General features: G+C 38.6%; 2 protein-coding genes and 1 long non-coding RNA gene across 11 annotated transcripts in view; 2 read left to right on the forward strand and 1 right to left on the reverse strand.

The window, feature by feature from the left end:
• The first annotated feature begins 102 nt into the window (after positions 1–102).
• On the forward strand, positions 103–11,464 carry BRWD3 (bromodomain and WD repeat-containing protein). Of its 2 annotated transcripts, none has more exons than XM_046635725.2 (22): positions 103–506; positions 595–653; positions 726–755; positions 974–1,033; positions 2,190–2,340; positions 2,447–2,545; positions 2,654–2,991; positions 3,080–3,234; positions 3,306–3,623; positions 3,816–4,233; positions 4,326–4,551; positions 4,653–4,971; positions 5,050–5,242; positions 5,324–5,572; positions 5,658–5,879; positions 5,958–6,336; positions 6,418–6,817; positions 6,909–7,136; positions 7,221–7,401; positions 8,481–8,634; positions 8,740–8,913; positions 9,015–11,464. In XM_046635725.2, the coding sequence occupies exons 1-22, from the start codon at positions 464–466 to the stop codon at positions 9,971–9,973; spliced, it is 5,355 nt and encodes a 1,784-aa protein (XP_046491681.1). In that variant the 5' UTR covers positions 103–463; the 3' UTR covers positions 9,974–11,464. The 2 variants fall into 2 exon arrangements, with proteins under 2 accessions (XP_046491681.1, XP_068993981.1); XM_069137880.1 differs by having other exon boundaries at positions 6,430–6,817.
• LOC124223580 (dystrophin, isoforms A/C/F/G/H) overlaps positions 10,750–26,251 on the reverse strand; it is a 304,909-nt gene continuing 289,407 nt past the window's right edge. For 5 of the 8 annotated variants that reach the window (XM_069137878.1, XM_046635722.2, XM_069137879.1 and 2 more), the window contains 11 exons: positions 19,345–19,604; positions 18,703–18,861; positions 18,434–18,570; positions 18,133–18,346; positions 17,375–17,460; positions 16,945–17,272; positions 16,748–16,859; positions 16,017–16,655; positions 15,794–15,908; positions 14,309–14,416; positions 10,750–13,836 (listed from right to left, as the gene is read on the reverse strand). In XM_069137878.1, the coding sequence (XP_068993979.1) occupies positions 13,730–13,836; positions 14,309–14,416; positions 15,794–15,908; positions 16,017–16,655; positions 16,748–16,859; positions 16,945–17,272; positions 17,375–17,460; positions 18,133–18,346; positions 18,434–18,570; positions 18,703–18,861; positions 19,345–19,604 (2,265 nt within the window). In that variant the 3' untranslated portion in view covers positions 10,750–13,729. Of the gene's footprint in view, positions 13,837–14,034; positions 14,049–14,308; positions 14,417–15,793; positions 15,909–16,016; positions 16,656–16,747; positions 16,860–16,944; positions 17,273–17,374; positions 17,461–18,132; positions 18,347–18,433; positions 18,571–18,702; positions 18,862–19,344; positions 19,605–26,251 lie in introns of all 8 variants that reach the window. The other 3 variants (XM_069137876.1, XM_069137873.1, XM_069137877.1) reach the window with 3 other exon arrangements.
• Positions 15,074–15,905, forward strand: LOC124223608 (uncharacterized). The gene is made up of 2 exons (XR_006884335.2): positions 15,074–15,378; positions 15,740–15,905. It is a non-coding gene; the product is annotated as an uncharacterized lncRNA (long non-coding RNA).

Here is a 26,251-nt window from a genome sequence, read left to right on the forward strand (position 1 = left end):
ACAGTGGCTGACGGCGCATGCGCGTTTCACCATTCCCAATTTCCCAGTACGATTTTTCGTCTTATACGCCATCTTATTATTTCCCCCACTCGGCGTTCCGTTTCTTTCCGGTCCATGTATTAATCCGCGCGTGATCTCGCATAATCGAGAATCCGAATCGGAGGAAATTGGGCAGGAATATCGTAAGTTTTGAGTGGCTTAGGGATCGACTAGTCTCAGGTTATTCGCAAAGTAATTACGTAACTAATCCTGAAGTTTTATTTTCCTCCATTTACCGTTATGCTGCCTCATGTTATCGTTGTGTATCGAACTACTTTTTGGCGAGTAAGCGTGTGTGTATACGTAGCGCGGTTACGACCTCCGAGAGAAAATGAAATGTAAAATGGCAATGTTACGCTATGGGCCGGAAAAATAAATGTTATATGTACACCGTGAGTGAATAATCGTTGATTTGTCGATAATAATGGAGGGCCACAAGTCAAGGAACGAGTCAGTGGTTGCTCCAGGTAACAAACGAAAGAACGAGACTATCCGAGCGGCATTACTTGGCCCCCGAATCTGTATGCCATTGTAACCGAGCGTTGTTTCTTTCAGAGTTGTATTTCCTAATCGCCAAGTTTCTCGCCGCTGGACCTTGCCAGGAGACGGCTCAAGTGAGTATTCAATTAAGGGGTTGCTCAGAGGTTTATTCGGGTTAATGTTAACGGTGATATTTTTTATTTCAGCTTCTGAAACGCGAATTAGAACGAGCTAAGGTGAGTCGATTGTTCACGTTGACGTTTTGCCGGGGGTCACTGTACACACAGCCAGTGGCTCCACATGGTTTGCACGTGGTTTCTACTTGTCAAAACATAAGAATTGCAAGGTCGTTAACCTTGGTTATCACTGCGCTTCTCCCCGCCCTTTTGGAGCTCGGAAAAACGTGCGAAATTACCATAAAATAAAACCCAAAAAAATTCGCTTTTCTTCGCAGATCCTGCCTCAGAGGAGGGACTGGGAGGGAAATCTGCACAATCAAACCTTCGAGGAATTGGTAAATATGCTTTAAAACGCCGCCGATTGTTCTGCCAATAACGCGAAACGCGTACGGCATTCCATTGTCGAGAACCTCCTCAAATCCTCGTCTCCGTCATGGGCGAAACCAATTGTTGAAAGTTCGCCGGTTTGTTGCATTACCGATCCAACCATCATTTCTCCGGGCGGCGTCACACACGTAGAATCTCATTGAAAATAACCTTTTACCCTTATCGGACCGCCACCCTTGTATGTGTTTCCCCCTTCTCCTCCGCTTTTCCATCTCTCTACTCGTTCCCGATGACGTAATTCCCCCCTCCACCACTACCGTATTCGTTCTTACGAACTCCGCCGACCAATCGCAGCTCTCCAACTACAGCTATGCTCATGGCTGATCAATGAGTAAATGTGTACGCACATTCTCGCGTAGCGCTTTGTATACCTGCGCGTGCCAATGTGTGATATAGGATGCGACACACAGGTGTAGAATCTCCGGGGCTCATTCGTACACAGCCGGTTATTTATAGATGCGTCGTACACGGCTGTGTGCAACTTGTAACGCATACGCTACACACGCCTACGTTTAATGTACACTTATTTAAACAGTACGAAGAAAACATCTCCTTCCGCTACAACAATTAATATGTTTTTGACGCAAACGAGCCTCCATGATCCTTACTCAAGACCCTGTTGACGAAATATTCATTGTGTAGTATCTGATTGATTATCACTTTATTTTTGTACTATTCACGTTTCAGCTGAGATTTTCTTTTTTATAGTATAGACAATTTAAAATCGGTCAGGCAAATCAAGAAAACGATATGAAATTTTTTTTTTTTAGGTAATAATTATTGGTAATAATTCACTATGATTTTTTTTTATATAGATTCTATCACATACATACCTGATCAGGGCAAATGCAAACTTCTAAGTACGAAAAAGTCTTAGGATTGTTTTGCCAGCGTCTTGTAATCACTTGACAGAGAAAAGTTAAAAAAATTAATATAATTTTTGATCCATTTAGCAAGTAATTATAGCAGAAGATAATCATTGTAGACAGACATTATTTTATAATTGTTGATTCAAATTTACGGTAATCGATTGCACACAAACTAATACGGAATATTCAATCTGATGAAAATCAAATGTATATCACAAGCATTTTTTATCAACAGGAGCGTAAATACACACATATTGCGCCGCAACATTTACTGCAAATATGTGCTCGAATCGGTCCAGTCTTGGAGAAAGAGGTGCCGCCTTGTATTCCAGGAGCTGTATCGCTTCTTGGTGCGGGGCGTCAGTCTTTACTACGTACAAAAGAAGGTTCGAGTGTAAAACAGTGCTGGAAATTCAGTGAATCTTCTACAAAATAACTCTCTTCTGTCTCAATACCTGAGTTTAAACTAATCTCATGTATTTGGATTTCCAGATTTCATGCAACAAATACTCGGCGTTTTAGCTTATTCAATAAGGCAAGGAGGAAGACCATTCCTCGATCCGCCTGGCATTACAAACTGCCACAATATTGGTAGGCAAATACTTATACGATATCTTTTACAATCTATTTTATAACTCAATTTGTTAGTATATCTCGGAGCAAAACCAATTACCAAGTTTTTTGTCCTCTGCTTTTCAGTTCGTGTAATACAGGGTAGAGAAAACTCGGGACCTTTGACTCGGCGTCAAGCATTACCGACTAGGTTTTACACTAAAATGCAATTGTACAGACATACCTTGGGCCACTTATCAGCTGTGTATTGTGTTCTTTACGATCGCACTGGCAAGTACATTATCACTGGTGCTGACGATCTGCTCGTTAAAGTATGGAGTGCGATAGACGGCCGACTTTTAGCAACCTTCAGGGGAGCTTCATCTGAAATAATGGACATTGCTGTAAATTTCGATAATACTCTTCTGGCCGCTGGAAGCTTAGATCGAATATTGAGGGTCTGGTGTTTCCAAACGATGTCTCCTGTGAGTGCATACTTTGATCAACTGAATTCTGGTTGTCCATTACGTTCATACAGATCGCTGTAACATTGATTTTATTTCTTCCCCTAAGGTGGCTGTGTTATCGGGACATTCGGGCATGATTACGTCTGTCAACTTTTGTCCAATTTCGTGCAATGGTGTTAATTACCTTGTGTCCACAAGCACTGACGGCTCAGTAGCGTTTTGGCCCCACACTAAGAACGGAAAAGAACGAGCAATGTTCCAGTGAGTAGTAATGAATCGTCTTTTTCTGGTTGGGAAATTTTTCGAATTTTATGAAACATTCCTTATCACAGGACGAAGCCGATTCAATATCACGAAAAAATGCGACCTGGTCAGGCACAAATGATATGTGCATCGTTTAGTCCTGGGGGGGCTTTTATGGCAGCAGGATCTGCAGATCATAATGTCCGTGTTTACGCCATGCTTGGAGATGAAGGGCCACGAAGAGTGCTCGAAGTTGAGGCACACACAGACACAGTGGACAGTATTCAGTGGGCTCACTACGGTCTTCGCTTTATATCGGGATCCAAAGACGGCACTGCCAACGTTTGGCATTTTGAACAACAGCAGTGGATAAACAGGAGACTTCTCATGACTACCAAACTTCCTGGGTAAGCCCATAATATTATTTCAAATTTCGTAAAACTTGCTAACATCATGGTGAGTTTTTGTCAAACCAATCGGATCTAATCACACTAAACATGTTTGCTTTTTTAATAGTTAATGGGTCAATTGTTCCCACTCTCTCCTCAAGTTGGAAATTAATAAAAGTAGAGGTAACATCCAAGTTTTCCTGCTTTCAGAGAACCCGAGGTAGAAGATGATACAAACAAGAAAGCTAAGGTAACCATGGTTAGTTGGGACGTCAGCGATGAGTGGGTGATCACGGCTGTTAACGATAGTTCGTTGAAAGTGTGGGACGTGAGGACTGGGGAGCTCAGGCAAGTCCTGAAAGGTCACAGAGACGAAGTCTTCGTTTTAGAATCTCACCCAACCGATCCGAGAGTTCTTTTGAGCGCGGGTCACGACGGGCAGCTCATTATATGGGACATACTGAGCACAGAGCCTGTGGCTTGCTTCCAGAATTTTATCGAAGGTCAAGGTCACGGTGCAGTGTTCGATGCTAAATGGGCACCAGATGGTACAATGCTTGCGGCTACAGATTCGCACGGCCACCTTCTCCTCTACGGGTTTGGTTCTGGCGTGGAAAGGCTCAAAGTTGTAAGTTGAACCGTTTGATTTCTTTCTACACAGTTGAAAGTTTTCTCCTCTTTGGCGTTGGGTGAAATTCATTCTGTTTTACATCCTTCCAGGTCCCTAAAGAACTTTTCTTCCACACGGATTACCGTCCGCTTATCAGGGATTCAAATCACTACGTTTTGGATGAACAAACGCAAACGGCGCCTCATCTTATGCCTCCGCCATTTCTGGTTGATGTTGATGGTAACCCATACCCTCCTGCCTTGCAACGATTGGTTCCGGGTAGAGAGAACTGTCGCGGGGAACAATTGGTGCCAAATATAGCGGTCGGCGCTGGAGGTAGGGCAATATTTCGATGAAAATATTTGAAATCAAACATCGGTGTTACTCTTAAAACAGAATTTATCTTATCTAAAGAACATTTACAACTTGTCCTTTAGGAATGCAAGAAGTAATTGAAGGCTTACCGACTTTTGAGCCACGCTCCAACATTGATAGACTAATCGAAGCTCTTGCTCAAAGGCAAAACATCAATGCCGAGGGAGAAAATATAGGTGACGAAGATAATCAAGGTGAACCGCTGCTACGGCATATAGCTAGTCCTCGTGGAAGCAGACCTGGATTACGCAGAGCTGGTGATGTCGAAGGAGTAAGACAAAGCAGCGGTAACTGGCAGAGGGACAACACAACCCCTTGGAACAAGCCTATCCTTGCAAGACCGATCAGCTATGCTGTTCTTGATACTATTACTAAAACGCTGTAAGTATCATACAATTGATACAATCGTAATTATTCTGACACAGCACTGATTTGGTCAAACCCGCATCTCTTTAACAGTAATGCCACAGCCGAGATGGAACTTGAACACTGGAGACGAGAGATGCGACGCAGACCAGCTACAGCAAATCCTACCGAAGGATTGGGCGGGGTACGTGGTCTGTTGGGAAATCGTAAAAAAAATAGAGGCACGCGTCATGGGTACAGAACGAGAGCAGCTCGAGGCGAAGATCGGGAGGATGACGAGTTTGAGGTATTTTGAGATGATCTTTTCTAGTCAATTGTAATCAGCCTTGGTTTCATAGAAATTTAGTTACGATTTCTGTTTGCACAGAATTCAGACAATGTGGATGTTACTGGGAGTTCAGCCAGCAGTAATAATAACGATTCTTCGGCACGCGAAGAAGACTTATGTTCGGATAGCTCAAGCTCCGACTCCAGCAGTGAATATTCAGATTGGAATGCACATCAAGGCGTAAATTTAGAGCCACCGAAACGTAGTAAAAGAAAACCAGTAAAAAAACGTTCCGTCACCCCGCCGAGTGAGTCTGACAGAAGACGCAGTCAACGACCTAGAAAGAAGGTGAATATATTTGTAATTCTTTAAACTTTCCTATATTTTACTTTCGAATTGCAAACAACACAAAGTTATCTGCCATTTTTTATAGATTATACCAGTACCGAACGGTATTGGCGAAGTACCCGAAGCTTTCCGTCCACCGGAATGGCTATCGGCGATAATTCCGAGAAAAGCTCCCTACTATCCGCAAATGGGTGATGAAATAGTATATTTTCGACAAGGTCACCAGTTTTACATCGACGCCGTTCGCAACAAGAAAGTTTACGAACTTAGTCCGCGTTGTGAGCCTTGGTCGAAGATGACTATAAGGGTAAGATCCATTTGTAATTTGTCTGAAATATCCAGATTACTTAATAACCGTTATTCTAATCGCAACAAAAACTTGCAGGCTCAAGAGTTTGTTAAAGTAGTGGGAATAAAATATGAAATAAGACCGCCCCGTCTTTGCTGTTTGAAACTGGCTGTGATGGACGAAGATGGTCGATTGACCGGTGATAATTTTACCATAAAATATCACGATATGGCGGACGTTTTGGACTTTCTTGTACTCAGACAAACGTTCGAAACAGCTCTGGCCCGCAGCTGGTCAGAAGGCGATCGCTTTAGATGCATGATCGATGATGGCTGGTGGATGGGACAAATTCAGTCGATGGAACCGCTGGATGAGAACTTTCCAGAGTCATTTTTCATGTGCTTTCGCGTCAGATGGGACAATGGAGAATTCGAAAAGATGAGTCCCTGGGATCTCGAGCCTGTGGACGAGGACAGTAAGTTAGTCGTACCGATATACAAGTTGAGTTAATGTAGATGCTGGATAAGCAATCCGCATATACTTTTCTATCGCCTAGGACTTCCAGCAGAAATTGGCGGTGCTGTTCCCGTACTTCCCGAGGAAATCGAGGCGACACTCTATCAGCCACATGCGGAAGAATGGCCAATGGGAGACAGGGAAGCTACTTGTCGCAGGATAATAAGAGGCCTTGACCAAGTTATGACGCTTGCGATTGCAGAGCCATTCGTCGTCCCAGTTGATCTCAATATTTATCCCGCCTATGCGTTTGTCGTTGAATACCCGATAGATTTATCGACAATCAAAGCACGGTTCGAAAATCATTTTTATAGGAGAATCACGTCAGCTCAGTTTGACGTAAGGTACCTGGCGACTAATGCTGAACAATTCAACGAGCCTCATAGTCAAATTGTCAAACAGGCTAGAATAGTGACAGATTTATGCCTCAGAGTAATAAAGTGAGTATTAAATATTCCTTTGCATTTAGTTCACGTTTATCACACCTCTATTTAAAGCCTTTATTTATTTCCTCCATTTTCAAATTCACAGAGATATGACCGAGCTCGACGTTCCAGCTGTTTATCATCAATTGGTAGATACGTATCAATCCTCAGATTCTGACGAAGATACAGTAGACAAAAACAGACCATCAACCAGTTCTCAACAGCCTTCGTCCAGCAGAAGTTTGCGTTCGCAAGAAAGTATCAGCGACTGGAAAGTTGCTTGTCGACAATTACTAGAAAGTTTATGGCAGTGCGAGGATTCCATACCTTTTAGGTAAGCAATTTGAATCAAAGAATATAAGGTCTTTTACGTCTGATTTTCTTGCGCAGAATAAGAATGTTCATTTCTAATTTGCAGAGAACCAGTTGACAGACTTGAACACCCCGATTATTACCAAATAATTGATACCCCAATGGATCTACGTACTGTTAAAGAAGATTTACTTGGCGGAAACTATGAGACTCCAATGGAATTTTCTAAAGATATAAAGTTAATCTTCACAAATAGTAAAAATTACAACACCAACAAACGATCGAGGGTGAGTTTACTTTAATAGCAGCCTAATACGCAACGTGAAATTGTCAATGGTCTATTCTGAGAATAGTTTTTTGATCGATGCTGCATGAAAAAACTATTTTTTTTTCTTTGCCTTTAGTCATACTTTCTCACGAAATTGGGAATAATTAAATATCAAGCATTGTGAGTGACTTGTATCAATTTCCAACCGATTCCAATGTCATGTTGTAAATTTGACGAATACTTTTGGACCAAAAGTATATCAGGAAATTGAACAACTTTTGTTGAAACAACCGATTTTACAATATTACACAAGATAACATCGCCGATTATTTGTTCTTATCACATTTATTTTTCACACTGTGGTAACTAGCCACTTACCAGAATGTACCTACAAAACGTACGCTAGTGATAATTACTTAATTTAGCACGCTTGATAAATCCTGATGGTAAAATCTATAAAAATGAACAAAATAATCGTACCGTACGTAAAAGAGTTAACTACTCAGCTAGTTCCATTCTGCTAAGTAATACTTGCAGCGTTATTCATGATAGCAGTTTAAATATTGTATAATTGCATTGCTGCTTGACGTAGACACAGATTCTGGTAAGTCGCATTCATTTATTGTTAATCATTGGTGATGCAATTTCAGTGTACACAAGATCTGCCATCGATATTTCAGTATCAATTTCAGTTCTAATATATTATGCTTATCATTTCGAAGATTCTTAATCAATTTGTTAACAACATTAGATTGTTATTCATTTTTTATAGTTATCTTGTGACGTTGATAGTAATCCATTGCTTGCGCTCCTTTGCTGGTTCCTTTAAAAACGACGGTCAATTTCTTAAATACACCTTCTTGCTCCGCAATCGTCCATCTTACTCTAGTCTATACCCCACAATAATCAATGAATTCCTGTACGACAAATCTCGTCATTATTTGTTAAGGATCTCCCTTAATGCGCATATTTCAACCTTGTATATATTTGCATACTTCACCACAATTGGGCTATTTTCATTTTGGCATGTCCAAACGGTTGGACTATTGTGGAGCACAACAATAACATCTTCATTTCTATTTTATATTATCTTGACAGATATATTCGATGACAGTAAGACTTTCCGCCATGTTTGAGGAACATATGCGAAGGATTTTGTACAACTGGAAGTCTGCTAGGAGACGCAGTCAAATCAACAATGGGATGGCTAAAGGGAAAAGGAAGACCTCTGCACGTTTAACTAACGGAGCTGGTAAGATTCACTCACTCTTGTCTTTGGATGCAGGCGTGCTATGACGTCATTTTTTTATTACTTATATAGTATTTTCATTATTCACTATTATTTATCTTTTCACAGGCTCATCAAGAGTGAGACCACCCCCAAGCAGTGCCGAAGAAGAAGAAGAAGAAGAGGAAGAAGAGGAGGAGGAGGAGGAGGAGGAAGAGGAGATGGATGTTAATAATGTCGACAAAAATGAAAGACAATTGGCACCCAAAACCACCAGGACTTTGCAGAATGCTGATGGACCTGGTAATTGAATACGAAGCTTAGACTCGAGTATTTAATGTTAATCTTATGATTCGTTGTCCTTTTTAATTGGCTTTTTTATTTTTTTTTTTCTTTTTTGTCAGGCCCCTCTCGACTAGCTAACGGTCATGGTACCAGAGCTGGTGGCGGATCTCGTCCAAAGATTAGTCTCAGGATATCTCGCAAGGTGACACCAAGTAAAAAGAATGGTAACAGCGATAGCGATCAAAGTGATGATTCTGAAGCGACGATTGAAAGTGAGAGCAGTGACAGTGCTCCGATGCGGAAAACTCGGGCGGCGAGGAGGACCGTGGTTAGCAATGGGGCTGGTGATAGTGATTCTGGGGATAGTTACAAGCCAGGGGGGCGTGGCAAACAGACGCGAAAAAATAGGGCTAAGAATGGAAAGTCTAGTCGACAGAATAAACCAAAAGCTAAACCGTTCGTAGTTGCGGATGACGATGATGACGAGGATGAAGATAATCAGTTTATGGAGCCTGAAAGTACAGAGGATGAAAGCGAGGCGGAGGAAGTTGTTACGAGAAGTTCGAAAAGACAATTGCGAAAACTCGCGCCTGTTCAAGATGTAACAAAGCAACAAGAAAAAGAAGACGAAGATGAAGATGACGATGAAGAGGAAGAGGAAGACGCAAGCGAGGACGAAAAAAGTAAGGAAGAGGAAAGCGACGATGAATCGGACGAAAAGGAAACTCGGAGACAATCTGCAGCTCAAAGATTGCGTATCAATCAAGATAGTGACAGTGAAACGTCGGATGTACCCTTCGAAACTGCGAGAAGTAAAAGAAACGAGAGAGTGTCTAGAGATTCTGACAGTCAAGACACCGGCATCCAACCTCGAAGATCTGTTAAACGACCTCGTTATAACGTAGATAGCGATGAAAGTAATTCCGTACCTATAAGAAATCGGCGAAAAATTAAACGGCGATATTATAACGAAGATAGCGACGAAAGCGTACCCGAACCTGCCATTAGTATCAGTAGTAGAGGAAGAGTTAGAAAAATGACTGCACGTGCTAGGGCATTTCTTCTCGAGTCACCCTAGCGTCCGTCTCCGAGTTAGTAATAGTTGAAATGATCAATAATCAGTTCTCAGAAATTACTGATCGGAAAAAAAAAAATTTCCGTAATTCATAATCAGATAAACCCGGTCTAGGAAAAAGTGTTCAGACTAATCCAGTACTCACTTTAACCACATGTTTATAGAATGTCGAAAACCGACAGGTAATTGAACATAGTGAATAATGATTACGTTCTGATGAAAAAACCCCAACTATGAAAATTATGCGCAATAAGGAATCAGTTTACAATTTAAATAACATTTATCCGTCCAAACTTTATCCAAGTTTACTACAATCAAGAATTTTATCAACACATTTGAGTCCTGGATGAAGGTCTGAAAAACGTTCAATAAATTGACAAGGGTCTGTAACGAACTCTTACCATTCGGAATTTCGAATCCGTCTTACCAAAGACAACACAAGATATACATAGATCAATTATAGGTAAATATGTTCAACCATCTGAGTTAAATCATGAGATAGCGGACCTCGAAAGCGGCAGTTGACTTCAATTCGAGGACAGGGAACAGAGTATTGTGTCTATATTGTACATGTAATAATTTATACCTTTGTTGCATCCAAAGTAATAGTCTTTTACAATATTGTTTTATGACAACACCTCTCTGTTCAAGAGCGTTGTAATAATAGCTAGCTAATACAGTTAATACTTCGTTACTCATATGCGTTTTTCTTACATAATTATTAATAATATTACAAAGTGATAAATATCTTTGGGTGTGACGGTCACATTTTTTCCGAATAAAACGTTACGCTCGTAGGCACGAATGAAACAAGAGATAAAATAATGAAGAAAAAAAAAACAATAAAAAAACGAAATTTTGCATACAAACAAACATCAGAGCAATTGTAAGCTACTCTCCGTGGCATTTTAATTCACGAATATGACATATTAGTAAAGTTTTATAAATTCTTGCAACGACACGATGAGATCATTAAGATATTTGAATTAGAGAAGATATTTTTGAAAACGAATTCAATTGACTACGTTAAATTATGATTCATTTTTTCCAGGTGTACTTATGTTTTAAAATACGTTTGCCTAACATATTTTTTTTAGATCATAAGATATAGAAATGGCAGTGCCTTTGTAAATCATAGTTATTCTCCCAGCATACTGCCACTCATTTAGCATAAAATTATTGAATCAATCAATCAATCAATCGATGATCAGGAACGGTTGAAAAGAAGAATAAATAATAATATAGTGTTTGCATTGTTAACAATTATTTTATTGTAATTCGTAAGTCATTTGTTACCAATACATTGGGTAATAAGAGTGTTTTTCTAAAAGGCGTGCAGCGTCGTTGCTTTTTTTTTCTCTTTTTCATTTTATTGTAAATATAATGTATGTCCGGGCAGCGCCCTTTTCCGGACTACTTAGAATCGGAACATTTATCGTCAGATGATATGTGTGTTCCTCGCTTACATCACGCGTATAATAAGTTTCAAATTATCTTTGCGAGCAAAAATTATAACAAAGCGAAAATTGACATTTTCATTTCTTTTTTTTTTTCCTTTTTAAATAGCACATTCATAAAAAGACAGTGTAACGAGCCAGGAAAAATGGAACGAAAAAAAGAACAAGAACATGACGTAAATGAAAAAACTGTTTAAAAAAGGTTAAAAAAAAAACAAACAAAACAGTTGCGGTTCAATTCATAAATGTTTTTTTTGCTTCCCTCCTCAGTTCAACCGCTGCAAAAATGCTCTTTCCGTATATAGGTATATAAAACGTGTGTATTGTATTATAAGATCTATTCATATATTATTAATGTATAAAAAATTATAAAGTATACAATTCTCGAATCAACAAAGTAACGTGGATTAAGAAAATAATGTTTGTGCACAACTGCTGGAAGTCTTGACTGTCTCAAGCCATTGTGATATTAGCTTAAGAATTATATTCAATTAATAATAATAATAATAATCATAACAACAACATGATGGTAATAGTAGCATTAGCAGTAGTAGTTGTAGTAATAGCAATAATATTAATAATAGAAATAACAATAATAATAATAATAATAATAATATAAATATTGATGATAAGGTAACGATGGTTATTTTTTTAACGAGGCATTACTATGAGCAGGGCATATATATCATGTCGATTTCACGATTTTGAAGAACATTTTGACTGAGATTGCTATAATTTGGCAATGTATTATGTACTACGATCTACTGAAAATTCATGATTATGTTTATAATACAATAATTAACATATTTTCACGAGATATGACCTCTAAATCACTGTTGCATCAACGTAAACGTTGCGTAACTAAGTATACATACATAGGTATGTAGGTACGCCGTTAATTAACGATAATACCCTATAGAAGACTTATTACAGGTGAGTGATACGAATTAAAAGATGTTTTTCTTTATTAACGCGTGGGCTCTGTTTAATATCTAACGAGAACTTCGTGCTCAGTTATATACAGTGTAGTTTCTGCGTCCCACCGCTACGAATAAAAATTGATACGAAATTATTTCTAAACGACGTTGTGTCATTCAAACAGCGATCCCGTTTTTTGTACATACATTTAAATGTTTTACCGATATAGGTATTTTACTTACTCTTTGATTTTAGTGTTACTATGAAAAACTTAGGGGGCGTAACAACAGTTTACATTATACGATATACATGGTACGAAGGAGAATGTAAAAAATGACAGGGTCGATACTTTTATTGCGGAATGTGACAATTCAAAATATATCCAATCAATCGCTGTTGGAACATGATTTGGAGTAATGCTACGGTTCCATGAAAAAAATAACGATCATTGTGTTATCTTTCTTGCTTTCAATAATTTTACGGAACGTTTTATCCGAACAGTATCAAGGGAATCTCCCATGCCACTCGAAAGCTACGTAGTTTAAAATATATTTGTTTCCCAAATTTCTCTTTACTAACGTTCGGTTATAAACTTACAAAATTAGTGTAGTACACAATCGGAAGAGGCTTTTCAAAATAAAATCAAAATAATGTGATATTCTTTCTTTTATTATTATTGAATACAAAATGATTACTTCAACTTAAAAATTTCATTATTTTTTTTACTTGTGTGCTACCTGCAATATTGGCCTTTTTCAAACTCTACGGTAATTGATTGATTTTATTTATTCTGATTCTTGCCTTTAAAAAAAATTTAATGGCAGTGGTTAAACAGAATGGTCATGTAAATATAGTCTACACTCTACAGAGTATGCAGTTTGATACATTGCTTTTTCATGCATTAATAATATTATTATTATTATTATTAATAATAATTTTATATATATTTATAATATTTTATCTTCATATTTTATAGCTACTAAGCATTAACAATTGATTCTTTGTATGATAGGTCCGTGATATGATAAGCCAATATGTAGTTGATTTCTTCTTCTATTTTGCAGGGGAGCCGCCAAAGCCAAGCCAAGTAACAGTTTACATATTAATTATAATTCAGCTATACAAATTGTATATCAAAACTTATAAAATACCCAAAACCACGCTGGCGGCCCCCATCCTGCTCCTGCATTTCACGTAGTTAAACTACGTTCAATATGTCTCTGATATGCGTTAGAGCCAGACTCGTTCTTGGTCGTCATTTACAATTAGGTTTATAAACCGTACATACCTATAGTATGTATGTGTTAAATAGATGATATATTTAAGGGATAAATTACAGTCGTCTCATCTCGGTAATATCCAAGGATGTTAATATGTGTATAATCTATGGTTTAAATCCTGGCGGCGGTGGTGGTCCTCGTTGCCCGTTTGTTCTTGACGGATCTTCCGTCATTACTGTGACCAGTTCCTCGACAGCCTTACCCAAGTCTCCTGTAGATTAAAAAAAAAAAAAATCTGCATTCATACGTGTTATCAAAATGAGACGTATCATGAGCCAGACATTAGCAATGTTGAAATAATAACATCGCGAATTAGTATGCAAACATACATTAATTATAAGAAAAAATCGGTAGTTTTAAAACATTTTTCATCGTCTCAAATACGTGACAGCGAATAGAGTAATCTTACCTCTTACATCCGTCCTGTTGCGTGAAAGCAGTTAAGCATGTTTTGTTAATTTATTGTATGAAATGTGATTAGTTTTACTTGTTTATTTCTACTTATATCGGATTGTTTCGCAGATGCGCAATTTCGATACGCCTGTGCGTGGGCAACCGATGCCAATAAAGTAGCACGGGTTGCCTGCACACAGGCGGACCCTATAGGTTCGCCTGCTTGTGCATCTGCGAATACGTAGAACAAACACAACAAGCATGCGATAATCCCTTTGAAGCGTACCGACCTGCCATGTGCATCAGGTTGCCAACGTTATGTGATATGCTGTGCGAATGTGGCGGGGGTGGCGGACGTTCTAGACTTCCTGCTCTGCCTTCACCCCATCCTCCACCACCTATGCCCATAATACTACCTCGTACACCAAATACCATACAGTTTTTCTATTCGGTCTCAGACCTTCGAACGCCTTGCAAATAATGGCTACGTGTTCACATCGGGACTAACGCCGGACGTTTAAACCAAGTTGACAAACTGCGATGAAATACTTGATGAGATTAGCGTTCGGTATGCTCTCTTCAAGTTCAAATTAGCATAATACACGCGATAGGTACGTTATAATCGCAACAAAGAATCCGGTATTTCTCTTTCACCTTGGCCGCTATTTTCAGACGATTCGAAATTGTGGGAAGTTTTAAACACATATAAGTAGGTAGAAACGTTGATGTTATATGACGAACATATTACAATATTAGCTTTTCATATGTTTATTTATTAACATCAACGTGGTCGTGCTTGTACCTATGTACTTACATATGTTTAAAACTTCCCGCAATTTCGATTCGTCGGAAAATGGCTGGACTGTTTTGTAGGAACGAAGCTAAGGCGAGATTTTCACGGGCAGTTTTTCGCTGTCGCAGCGTAGCGTTGCTTCTTGCGGCGGCATTTTGCTGCCCGTGATAATCCAGCCCAAGTTACGAAAGTTGCTCGCAGCGCCGTCTGCGACAGAAATTTGGCCCGAGAAACTTCTCCCTTCTCAGTTAGTTCGCCGCAGTCAACGATTGATGAAGTCTATGGTTTGACGCGTGCGCAATCTGCTGTCGGTCGCGAGCGGAAATATTAGTTAATTTAAACTTGTCACGACGCCGTATTATATGTGCGATAAACTTTCAGCGACATGTTTCAAGTGTGAGTGATTTGTGTGTGCGGTAAATTGAAGTTTCTGCGGGTAAAATTCGACTTTAATCAACTCGGTGCCAGGACGCAGCAGCGGGGTCACCTTAAAGGATGTTTTCAAACACGGTTGTCGACACACGTCGCGCGGACTTGCCTCATTCCTGCTGTACAATCGCGAATATTGTAAGTTTGATGTACGGTATATTACGTTCGATAATCTAGTGAACGAAAGTTACACCAAGTATCGTGTTATTGTCACGTTTGTGTACGCATTGTGCGCCGATTGCGTAGCATATAATTATCGGCGGTGATCAGTCGTTTAAAAGCTTGCATAAGGATGAAATGATTTTAATAAAAATAGACCGATGTTGATACCGTGATCAAAATAGCAGCTTCGACTATATTTTGATCAGACTGGATTTCGGTTAGTCGAGGTGATATTTTTTCCCGAAAAAATGATTTGACAACAAATTATCCAACTACCGTTAGCATGAATATGGGAGTTTATTGCGTGATTATATGATTTCTAATGTTTCAATGTCAGCATCCCAAAGCAGCCACGTGAACGTGAAGTGAAATAGTGGTAATAGAGACAAACCTGGAGAATCGTGATAATGCCCGTTCATCTTTGCCGGGGAATCAGTCGCCAGCTGCGACGCAGTCACGCTTCGAGTTTGCAGGGTTCCAGTCTTCGAGGGTGATGCTGCGTTTGGCTGAAAGGTAAGCGATTGTCTCTTACTTCCGTCGCGTATCTCACCCAATTCTAGGGCTATCGATACTCAAGGAATGTACCCATTGCCAAATAATTATAAAAAATTTACCTCGTCCAAAAGTTGTCTTAGCCTCTGTAGCTGCGCTTCTAATTGTCGATTATGGTCTTCGAGTATTTGCATGCGAGCCTCGAGTCTCCCCTTGTGTTGCCTCAACAGTTTAGCCTCGGCGATCATGTCGCAGTCGGGTTGCCGGGTGCTGTGGCCGTCCTCAGGTGTGGAACCCGGAGTTTGTTTGGAGCGCAGCCTTTCGTACTCAGCTTGTAGGGTCGCGTTCTCTTCCTCCAGTTCTCTGATCATTGCTTCGAGTTCTTCTCTCTGTTCGGCATCTATTGCCGCCATTACTTGAACAGGACTCCTCGGCACGTTGATGTTGTCCGCGCCGTTGAGACTCTGACAGTAATGAGCTATCAGCTGATGCTCGTCGTCGCTATCCGGTGTGGAATTACTCCGCGTTCGGGATAGTTCAACCTCGGCCAAACGTGACGCGTACATCTCCAGTCTGGAATGCATGTCTTGACTCAGAGTGCTGTGCTGAGGCGACGGAGCCGGACTCTCGAGGGCGTCGCCTTCCAAAACTGTTTGCACAGGGAGATAGCCGACTCTTGGATGCTTCTTGAAGTATCGTTTGGACTTGAATTTGTTACGCAGCGCTCTCGTGAAGTCCCTCACGTCCTCGCCGGACGTTGTCTGTAAATTATTGTGCATTAAAATCGGCGATAAGATTCTAGAGCTGGGTTGGAAATGGAATAAGAAAAATTCATGAACTATTTTAAACGTACCGCGGTACAGTACTCCTGCATCGGATGCGTCAGTTTGTGATTCTTTGCTTTGCGACCGGAGAAGAAACAGTTTTGACACATGTCAAAGTTGAAACACTTCAGGCAACGATATCTGTAAGATCATATTAATGGTTAAGTCATCTTTTGAACAATCGATTCTATCCGTTCCTCAAGAATATTGTTTCGTAATAAATTACCTGAAACCGGTGATGGGGTATTCTTTACAAATATTGCATTTGGCCTGATGCTTGGCTGTTTCGGCAGCTGATAGTCTGTGGAGAACAGGGAGCCAGACCATGCTTTGTGGCTCTTGTTGAAGCCAGCTCAAAAAGTGAACAGCTTCAATTTCGTTCTTGTCTTTGCCTGCTTTTTCAAAGCAGCTTCTTACGCTAGGTTCAATGTTCGATCCGCCGAACGCCGCAACCTCCCCAAGTTGTCTGGGTACTTGGATACAGTCGTGAAGCAGCAGCCCTAGCTTTCTTTGATCAACTAATCTGTTCGGATCGGCGATCAATCTGAACAAGTCTGAAAGTAAAGAAATAAGATTATGAATTTTCGTTAAATTAGTTTTCAAATCAACCAGACCAGACACCCCAACAGCAATGTGTCGATCGACTTGTTACTCACATCTATATTTTTCCTCCAAGTGTCCCTTGCACAGCAAAACAAGGCCGACTTTAAATGACAGTACTCGAATCTGGCCGGTTCGTTGACTGAAAGAAATTCCAATGTAAAATTAATATTAATAGTTGGTGCGCAGTTGCCACTTGTAAATGGTTTTTAAATTGTTTTTTTTTTTTTTTTTTCTACGGCGGTAAATAATAAATAGCAGCAGTAGCTGAAGTCGAGTATTTTTTTCTGCCGAGATCACAGAATGTATTTTATTCGGATAGAAGATTCACCTTTGAAGCGGCGTAACGTCAAAACCATTGAAGTCTCTCTAGTAATATTTATGAATCTCAGAGAATATTACCGGTATTTTTAACTTGATAAAACTTGAGTAAGGCGTTTGGTTTCTGGGTGGTATTAAAGTGCAAAATATATATATCCAAGAGATAAAGGGTGATTGGAAAAGAAGTGACGAATCGAAGATCTGCATAAATTAAACGAAGGTGCAAAAATAAGGTGCAGATATTTATAGTACGAGTCAGTCTGTAGCTGTAGTTGCGTGTAAAATTTCTAAACCTATGCAAACTACAACGATAAAAAAACAAATACCGAAACAAAAAAAAAAAACTAATGCCATGCCATGAAAAAATTTTGTAGGCGCGTAGAAGACGTATAGAATATAGATATGATACTGGAAAGATAATCCTGAGCATGCGTCGCAAATTGATAAATCGAACTTAACACATCCATAGAGGTAGTTTAAGAGAAATATTCACCTATCATACCTATCATATACATTGAGGAGCCAGTTGATGGCCAGATCTATACACAGCGGTACTGAAACCTGTGACGGATTGTCAGCTGCTATTAATTCGTAGAGCGAGGTCAGAACCGTTATCATGTCTGGTATATCTATCAGCTTGTCGTTCTGGGCTCGTAGACCGTGTGTGTCGAACTGCTCTAGCGCAGCAGAGAGGCTTAGCATATCCACTGTTGTAAAGACAATCATCGTTAATTTGGGAATAGTTTCTCAATTACAAAATCAATAGTAAACGGAAGATCGACGGTGATTCTTACAGCATAATCGCTTCTGCACCGTCCTCAGTTTCATCGCAGTTCTGTAAGCTGAAAAACGGACTTCGTTAAGGTCGGCTAGCGACGACATCAGGTCTATCATTTGAGGATGATCCCAGTGCGTCGTTTCCAGTTGATGGCTGAAAATAATCAAAGTTTATCCTCCGTTTCCAGATTCCTTCACAGAGTTTTTTCTACGTTTTAGGGTATCGCTTTTAATCCTACTTCTGGTCACTTATATATCCCTATCGCTAGTCCGTCACACCGCTTACTTTATGTAGTAAGGCACTTTGGCTGGCGTCAGTGCTCTTTCCCATGGTGGCTCAACGCTGCCCGCAAGGAAAGCTTGGCTACCCGGGGTGCTGCCGTCCTTTCCAAATCCGTTCAACAGTTTATATCGTTCGTCTACAGCTACTTGCAGAACTTTCCACCTGTCGGCACAGTTAAAAAAACGTTAGACAAGTCACAGAGGGTTGGATAGGATTCTTAAAAGTCAGAAAAGAAATCAGCGAATTTTATTGAAAATCTGAAATTTGAAATCACAAACATTTTACTTTTTTTTTTTTTCTCATCTTTCAATAAAACTTTGAATCAACTTCGCATCGATGATTCCCTCAAAAAATTCAGCAAATATTTTTTCCAGTGTACTCTTACCTTATTCGATTATAAGTTATAATTGAAAGAAAAAAATTAATTTCTACATTTATAAACATGAATTGATGCGGATTTATAATCGATTGAAAATCAATCATCCATTTACGTTGCTGGGTAAAGAGGAGCGAGAAAGTTTAGATTGAAAAACGTACAATGTAAAAAAATGTTTGCTGAATAATTGTAATTAACCGATAAATAATATCTAGCGTCGAGTCATTGTTTTTTTGGGTAATTTTTTTTTTTGCGAATCGACAACTCACCTGACGTTAAGATCTTCAAGTTTTGCGAGCAATGCGTGCGACACGATAACGCTGCTCGAAGCGAAGATACTCGCTTGGTCGTTTGTGTCCTCGATGTTTCTTTGAATGGGACCAAGACGGTCGCCGAATTTTCGCAATTGATCCAACATTTCCGTAGCCTCGTTAGAATCCGTAGGAGTTTGCCAGTTTCCTTTAAGAGATTCAGCAGCTGCCATTCTCGATGACAAATCTTCCAAGGATTTTTGAAACACGCACATTTTCTGCAATTAGATAAGAGAAGAAATTTTTTTCATTAAACAAATTTATCATACCGATATAACGATACTTTTTTGCGGTTTTTTGCTATTTCTGATAGCATACTGACAGGTTTTCAACACTCGGGAATAATTATTGCGATATAATGTAAATTATTATTGTTAGCAATAAATTGATTGAAAAAAAAAATCGTGAAAATTGAAGAAATAATTCATTTCCGAGAAAGTTATTCCTTTACACATGTACACGCTTTACGTAAATTGCAAGCTTTTTGGGGTCGCTGATTACGAAACTGAAATCAGATTTTAAAAATTCAAAATAGAGTTTTTTCGACGGATTTGATTTATTTCTTAATTTTCGTCAGCCATATTCGATCTGCCATCTTGAATTTTTTAAATCTGACTTCAGATTCGTTATCAGCGACCCCAAAATCCGCATAATGATCTCGCGTATGATCTAATGCAAGCGATAGATCGTCCCGATCCATACTTGCAAGCACGGATAATATCGCATCATTCTACTTCTCCTCTCACCCCCCTCATCAAGATTATACCCGCCGATGTTAATACGAAAGGAAATTAAGCTGTCAACTTGTGATTTCACATTTTGTAAATATCCCGTCAGGGATGGGTGCAGTGGATGAGCTTCTCGCCCCGAATTATTTCCTCCGAGGTGTTTGTCGTTAATTCAGAAACGACAGATATAAGTCGAGGATCAGTCAGAAAACGCAGTCTTTGAATTTAACGATCAGAAAAGCCTGTTTCGTGAATTTTTAAAGCTATCGGAAAGTCTCGTGGGGGTAAAAAAGTAAAAAAAGAAGGATTTATATATAAGGAAATTTTATGTCATTAATTATCCCTTTTGCATAACCGTAAATATCGAGACTTTACATATTATACGCGTAGAAGGAATCGACCTTTCTATGTAAAAAGCGATAAGAGAATTTTTTTAAAAAATTACTCTGTATTATTATATAAAAACTTTTCTTACACCCGGGGATTTAAAATTTTCCACATTATTCTTCTTCATTTTCGACGGACAATTATTTTACAATATTTAAAGATACCCGAGGGAATTTTTCACCACGGTGGTATGAAAAATGTCGTTAAATTATGTATCCAAGTAATTAGCAAACTGACTAATTCTCCATTGTATAATTTCGAGCGAATTTTCTCACCGCTGTATTCGTCAAATTAATCCTCTTGTGCAGATGCGCGAAATAAATTCGCGCGTGATAAATTAATATCGTACTATTAGTGAAATTATTCTATACCTATAATGCATACATTCGTTTATCACTAAATATATATATATATATTTGTATATATAGATATCCTGATGTACGATCAATTGGGCGAAATTAAATTGAAACGGTAACAACGATGACGACTCGAAAGTTATTCTCGTTGAAATTAATTATCACTATTGCCGGCAGTTCCTACGACTCTCTTGATTTTGTTGCACCTCGTACTGTACGAGAATACCATTTAAATTATACGAGTCCTGCGCATTGCATTTCAGTTGCCGAGAATTTTGCACTTTCGGCATTCGTAAATATAATATACGCATACAGCTAGGCTGTAAATGAAATTATTTATTTGGGTACTTTTCTTTTCAATTATTTTTGTTCTTCCTTTCTTCTCGATCTTTTAATTGTTTATTCTCTGGTATTTCTCCTCTTTTTATTTTCAATTAATTCATACTTTTCTCCTTGCAACGTTGTACACACTATGTATATATATATGCACATACGTATGCATATATATGTATTAGCATCCGGCGACGTCGTTGCCGGTCGAGCAATTAAAGTTAACCCCCTCGTCTTAATTCAACTTACACATATATACATACATATATATGTATACATTAATATAAATACTGAACCGGGTCTTGAATTCGCGTCGGTAATTTAAGAGAGAGCTATTAATTGTCTGGCGCCAGGAGGACTCGCGATTTTTAGAATTACATCCCTTAAATTACGCCCGATGTGTGCTGTGCATATTTTATACGTAGAACATTGTTATACAGTTTGATAAATGTTCGATATATACTATATTGGGCCGGGTTTTTTCAACTTTTTTTTTTTATCATTTCTTACGTAACCTTGGAAAATTTAATTTTCAGCCTCAAACACCCGTGTCCTAACTGTATAAAAATAATTTCATGTACCAGTGGCGAAATTTTTGTTCAAAGAATATTTGATTATCTACAAAATGAAACCAAAAACAGCTTCCTAATTTGTACAGCTTTCGAGATATTTTTCTTAATAGAGTGTTTGAAAAATTCAAACCGGATGAAAAACCTTTTAGAAATTTAATATCGAATTCCGATTTCGCAAGGCTTCGTTTGAGACTAAGAACTAACTTTTCGAAGGGTATGTAAGCAATAAAAAAAAAATGTACATAATATTTAAAACGATCGTTGAATCTATCTCGTTAAAAATGAAAAAAAAAACAAAAAAATAGTCTTCATTATCGTGTATTATATAATTTGAGCAAGTTTTGGAGAATAATCAGACGAATATAAAAGATAGATAAAAAAAAAAAAAAAAAAAAATGAAAACGTTTTTCCCACTTCCGATTCTTGTTAGTTCTCTCTTCTTTATTTTATTTATTTTTTTTTCTTTCGTTGTCCCCATTCCGTTATCGCGACTTAACACCGGCGGCATCGGCAGAACCACTTTCGGGCTGACCTCCGGTTATCTCATCTCCCGATGGTCCCAATGTCATGAAAGTGTCACACAGGCCATGTTTCTGCCTTACTCAGAGGGTAGGGATGTATTATCATGGCGTATTACCTGAAGCCTGTACATACCTAAGCATCGTTATCTCGGAATAGGATAAAGAAGCGGGCGTATCTTATTTGGCCAAACACTGAGGAGAGTCGTTAAAGAACCATATCGGTTGGGCAGGTACACCAGTGAGTCACCATAGAACTCTTGCGATATGACGGTTATCATCGTATAAGTCTGGCGGTTTGCCACAAACATCTTTTATCTTTTCTCTTTTCCCTTTTCTCTCTTCTTCATTCTCCACAGTCTATTATAAGTTCTTCTCACGCGGCTAACTTGCTGCTGGTGTGCTCGTGACGATGCTTGGGTTCGCAGTACCCGAAAGACCTTAACCCTGCGCTCACCGATGATTCATATACATAGGTATATGTGTATAAACTTGTGACAATGACTCATCGCCTGAAGGTTTTCCCAAACGGCAAATAAAGCGAATGACAGTAATAAAAATTAAATTTAAAAAAAATTTAAAGACATCGCTTTGAGTCTGCGGTAAAAATGGAGGAACGATAAGTCGAGGTATAATCAGTCTATCGAGGTGGTCGAATTTGCACGGCTCTTCAGTCTTTGCATATGTGTACGGGGTAAAAATAATTGCTTGATTTTTTTTTTTTTTTCCCCCCTCTTCGAACAATTATTTACACACTCTGTTATTCTCGAAGTTTCAGTGTTTTTACAATGTCGTGCCTCGTTTTTCGTAATTCCAATAATATTCAAACAGTTTTTTTTTTTTTAACGATACCTCTTTTACTGAATTTTTCTAGTTACCGTAACAAATGAAATTTTCCTCAGTGTAGCACGATTTTTTTTTTTTTTTCTATAATCTTGCAGTTCGTTGTCAACAGGTGTGAAAAATTCTCACTACCTGCAAAGTTTTCCGCTCGGTGATTTGTACTCGTAGAATGTAGAATAGAATGGAGAATAGAGTAATGGAATAGAATAGAATAGAATGGGACGAGTTGGAACAGTAATTGTGACACGAAGAATAAACCTGTACTTATTATACGTATATATTACACACACGGAGATTCGTTATTATCCAGACGAGGAACGAAGGCGTGCAAATGTGCATTCAGGGATGCGTGCAATGCAGTGTATATATATTTCCATGGGAATTCCACCGACCCTCGCAATTTCTAATTTCGTTTAAAAATGTATAATTTTTTGGCTCGATTTTTGTTCATTTTTTTTTTGGCACGGTCAACTTTTTTTTTTTTCATCAACTTCACAACGAAACCGATCCATAAATGTTCCAAGTGAAGAAGAGAAGTTTTGAGTATTCTTCGCGAATTTTCAGATCGTTTAAACAATGTTTTGGTTTGGCGATTAAAAAAATTTCAAGTGTTGGAAAAAATGGAAAAAAATGGACTCATCATAAGAGCCCGGTCTTGAAATGTTTGGAAAAGAAAATAGAGTTTTCTAAAATTTTGAAAAAGGTTCTTTTCAAAATCACTCTGAATAATTGTAAATTGTTAATCAGTTTCACAAAAATTTGAAAATATCCGGGGTACTGTTTCAGGGTTGGGACAGTTGCAGAAAAAATTTGGAAAAAGAATGAAAAATAGTGTGAGTCGGACGTTGGTAGAATTCGCATGGAATTTCCCATATTCGACGTAAAGTTGCGAACTGCACACGGATCGCGTTTGTAATCGTAGAAGGTATAGTGAACGACCTGAAACTCTGCACCGCGTCCAACGTGACAAAGGATTAGCCAACGACCGCGGAGTTACACAGATGTAGGTACATGTATAGAGGGTATTCCGTGCCAACTCCACCTGGGTCTGATCCTCGACCGCTCTGATTTGGCTCACGATTTTTTACATCATTGTTTTGAAGGCACTAAAAGACACTCGGGTTTTATTTTTATCGATTTGATTGAATCGATTTATCTACGATTTTAAAAAACAGACGTATCGATCGACACAATTTAAAAATCTGAAGTAATGTAGAATGATCTTGTTTCATGCGTGAAAATTTTCAAGATTTGAAAGGGATGAATTTCGATGAAAAAAAAATTGGTTCCTTCGAGAATTAAAACAATTGTGTAAAAAAATAAAAAAGAGGTGAAGGGTCAGAGCCAGGTCAAGTCGGCACGGAATGCCCTATACGTATACCGTCTGTATACTCACGATGTGCGCTGTCTCTCTCTCTCTCTCTTTCTCTCTCTCGACGTCCACGTGCTTTTATGCTTCTTGACGTGAACCGGGTCCTGTGTTCCAGTCTATTTCGCCGGAAGTGTGCAAGATCGAGAAGCTGAATCTCTCTGCCTCTTCGTTTATTATATGTACATACATACAAGTATATGCATATATATGTACTTTGCGTTACGCGCGGTAATTATTAGTACGCGTATAACAAAATCAGGATATAAACATTTACGTTGCTGATTTATCGATGGAAAAATCAACGATTTAACACATCGTGCGTGTATAATTGTAAAGTGTACGATAAACGCAAGTATTTCCTTTTTTGGGGTGAGGTTGAAGTTCCGAAAGTGCCTAATTCCACGATCAATTGGCGGCGAAACTTGACGTAAAGAAATCAAACTTTGAAGAAACAACAAAGCTTCGAATGGTCGGAAAACCCACGGCTCAAACTTTCGAAATTCAAGATTACGATAATTCAAGTTACGATAGAGCAAAGTTTCCGTAAAATAAAGTTTCGATGGAGTAGAATTCGAAAAATGTGAAAAATATTAGAAACACCGAAAATCGGAACGATCAAAGTGGTGAAATTTCACCGAGCCAGAAATTCACGGAACCGAAAATCTTGGATCATTCGGCATTTCGATGTTTCAGATTTTTTAATTATTTCCTTCAGGAACTTTGAGCTTCGGGTTTCGGACCATTCGAAATTTTCACGTTCGTCAAAGTTTCGACTTCTTTACTTCGAGTTTCGCCACCAAATAATTCAAAATTTCAACCCCGCCGCTTTGACTTCTTCAAATTCTCGCCTGGATGTAATCAATGTTCATATTTATAAAGAAAAAATAGTAATTTTGTTTATCGTTTTTTTTGTTCTTATATTTTACAACTGTACTCACAGACTTCGGAGTTTGACTTTTATCATAATAGGCTCGGTGATTCTAGGATCTTCCATCCCGAGGAATGCCTTGAAGGCATAGTTTTTCTTTACTTTAAGAGCGAGTAATATAAGGGGGGGGAGGTGAGGAGAGATGGGGGAATGTTTGTAGAGTAGTAAAAGTGCTGCACGGAACATGGATGGCCTGGGTGTATAAACCTTTATATGCGTATAGGTGTTGTGCGTATATATATATATATATATATATATATATATATATATATATATATATATATATATATATATATATATATATATATTACATATATAAGCTGCTGGCTGCCGTTGCCCAGAGCGTGTTCAATTATGACGTTTGCCTGAGATAAAAGTTGGTAAAATCTTATCTATGTAAAAGCATACCATACGTGTCAGCGTTGAACCATGCGAACAAAGACCGGGGTAATGACACGGGGTATATACATTTCAATATCTAGGGTAGTATTATATTTTATGTGATATTTTATGTAAAACGAAGATATATGTGTGTGTGTATATATATGCACTTTTGCACTTTTGTACGTATGGTACTCGGAAGAAATTTTATGGTGTAATATTACAAGCTGGGTCGGAGAAATTGAAACTCTTTTATTGATATGCATTTATAAAGGAGTCTCGATCTCGAGAGTGAAGAAGAAGAAGAAGAAGAAGATATTTTATCCACTTGTACGTAGAAAAGTGCAAGTGTTGTTATACATGCACGAGTATAACGATGAACGCATACAATCGTTACGGTTGGGTTGCAAGATACGAAAGTTTGTCTACCGTCTGCCGATAGGGAATTAA

The sequence above is a fragment of the Neodiprion pinetum genome, chromosome 7 (assembly GCF_021155775.2).
Source record: "Neodiprion pinetum isolate iyNeoPine1 chromosome 7, iyNeoPine1.2, whole genome shotgun sequence".
NCBI lineage: Eukaryota > Metazoa > Arthropoda > Insecta > Hymenoptera > Diprionidae > Neodiprion > Neodiprion pinetum.

What these genes read in the sequence shown, in the direction of transcription:
- BRWD3 (XM_046635725.2), top strand. Translation starts at nt 464, where the DNA reads ATGGAGGGCCACAAGTCAAGGAACGAGTCAGTGGTTGCTCCAG. An exon ending in GATACTATTACTAAAACGCT is followed by an intron (nt 4,972 to 5,049) that starts GTAAGTATCATA and finishes TCTCTTTAACAG; the next exon opens with TAATGCCACAGCCGAGATGG. An exon ending in GGTCGAAGATGACTATAAGG is followed by an intron (nt 5,880 to 5,957) that starts GTAAGATCCATT and finishes AAAAACTTGCAG; the next exon opens with GCTCAAGAGTTTGTTAAAGT.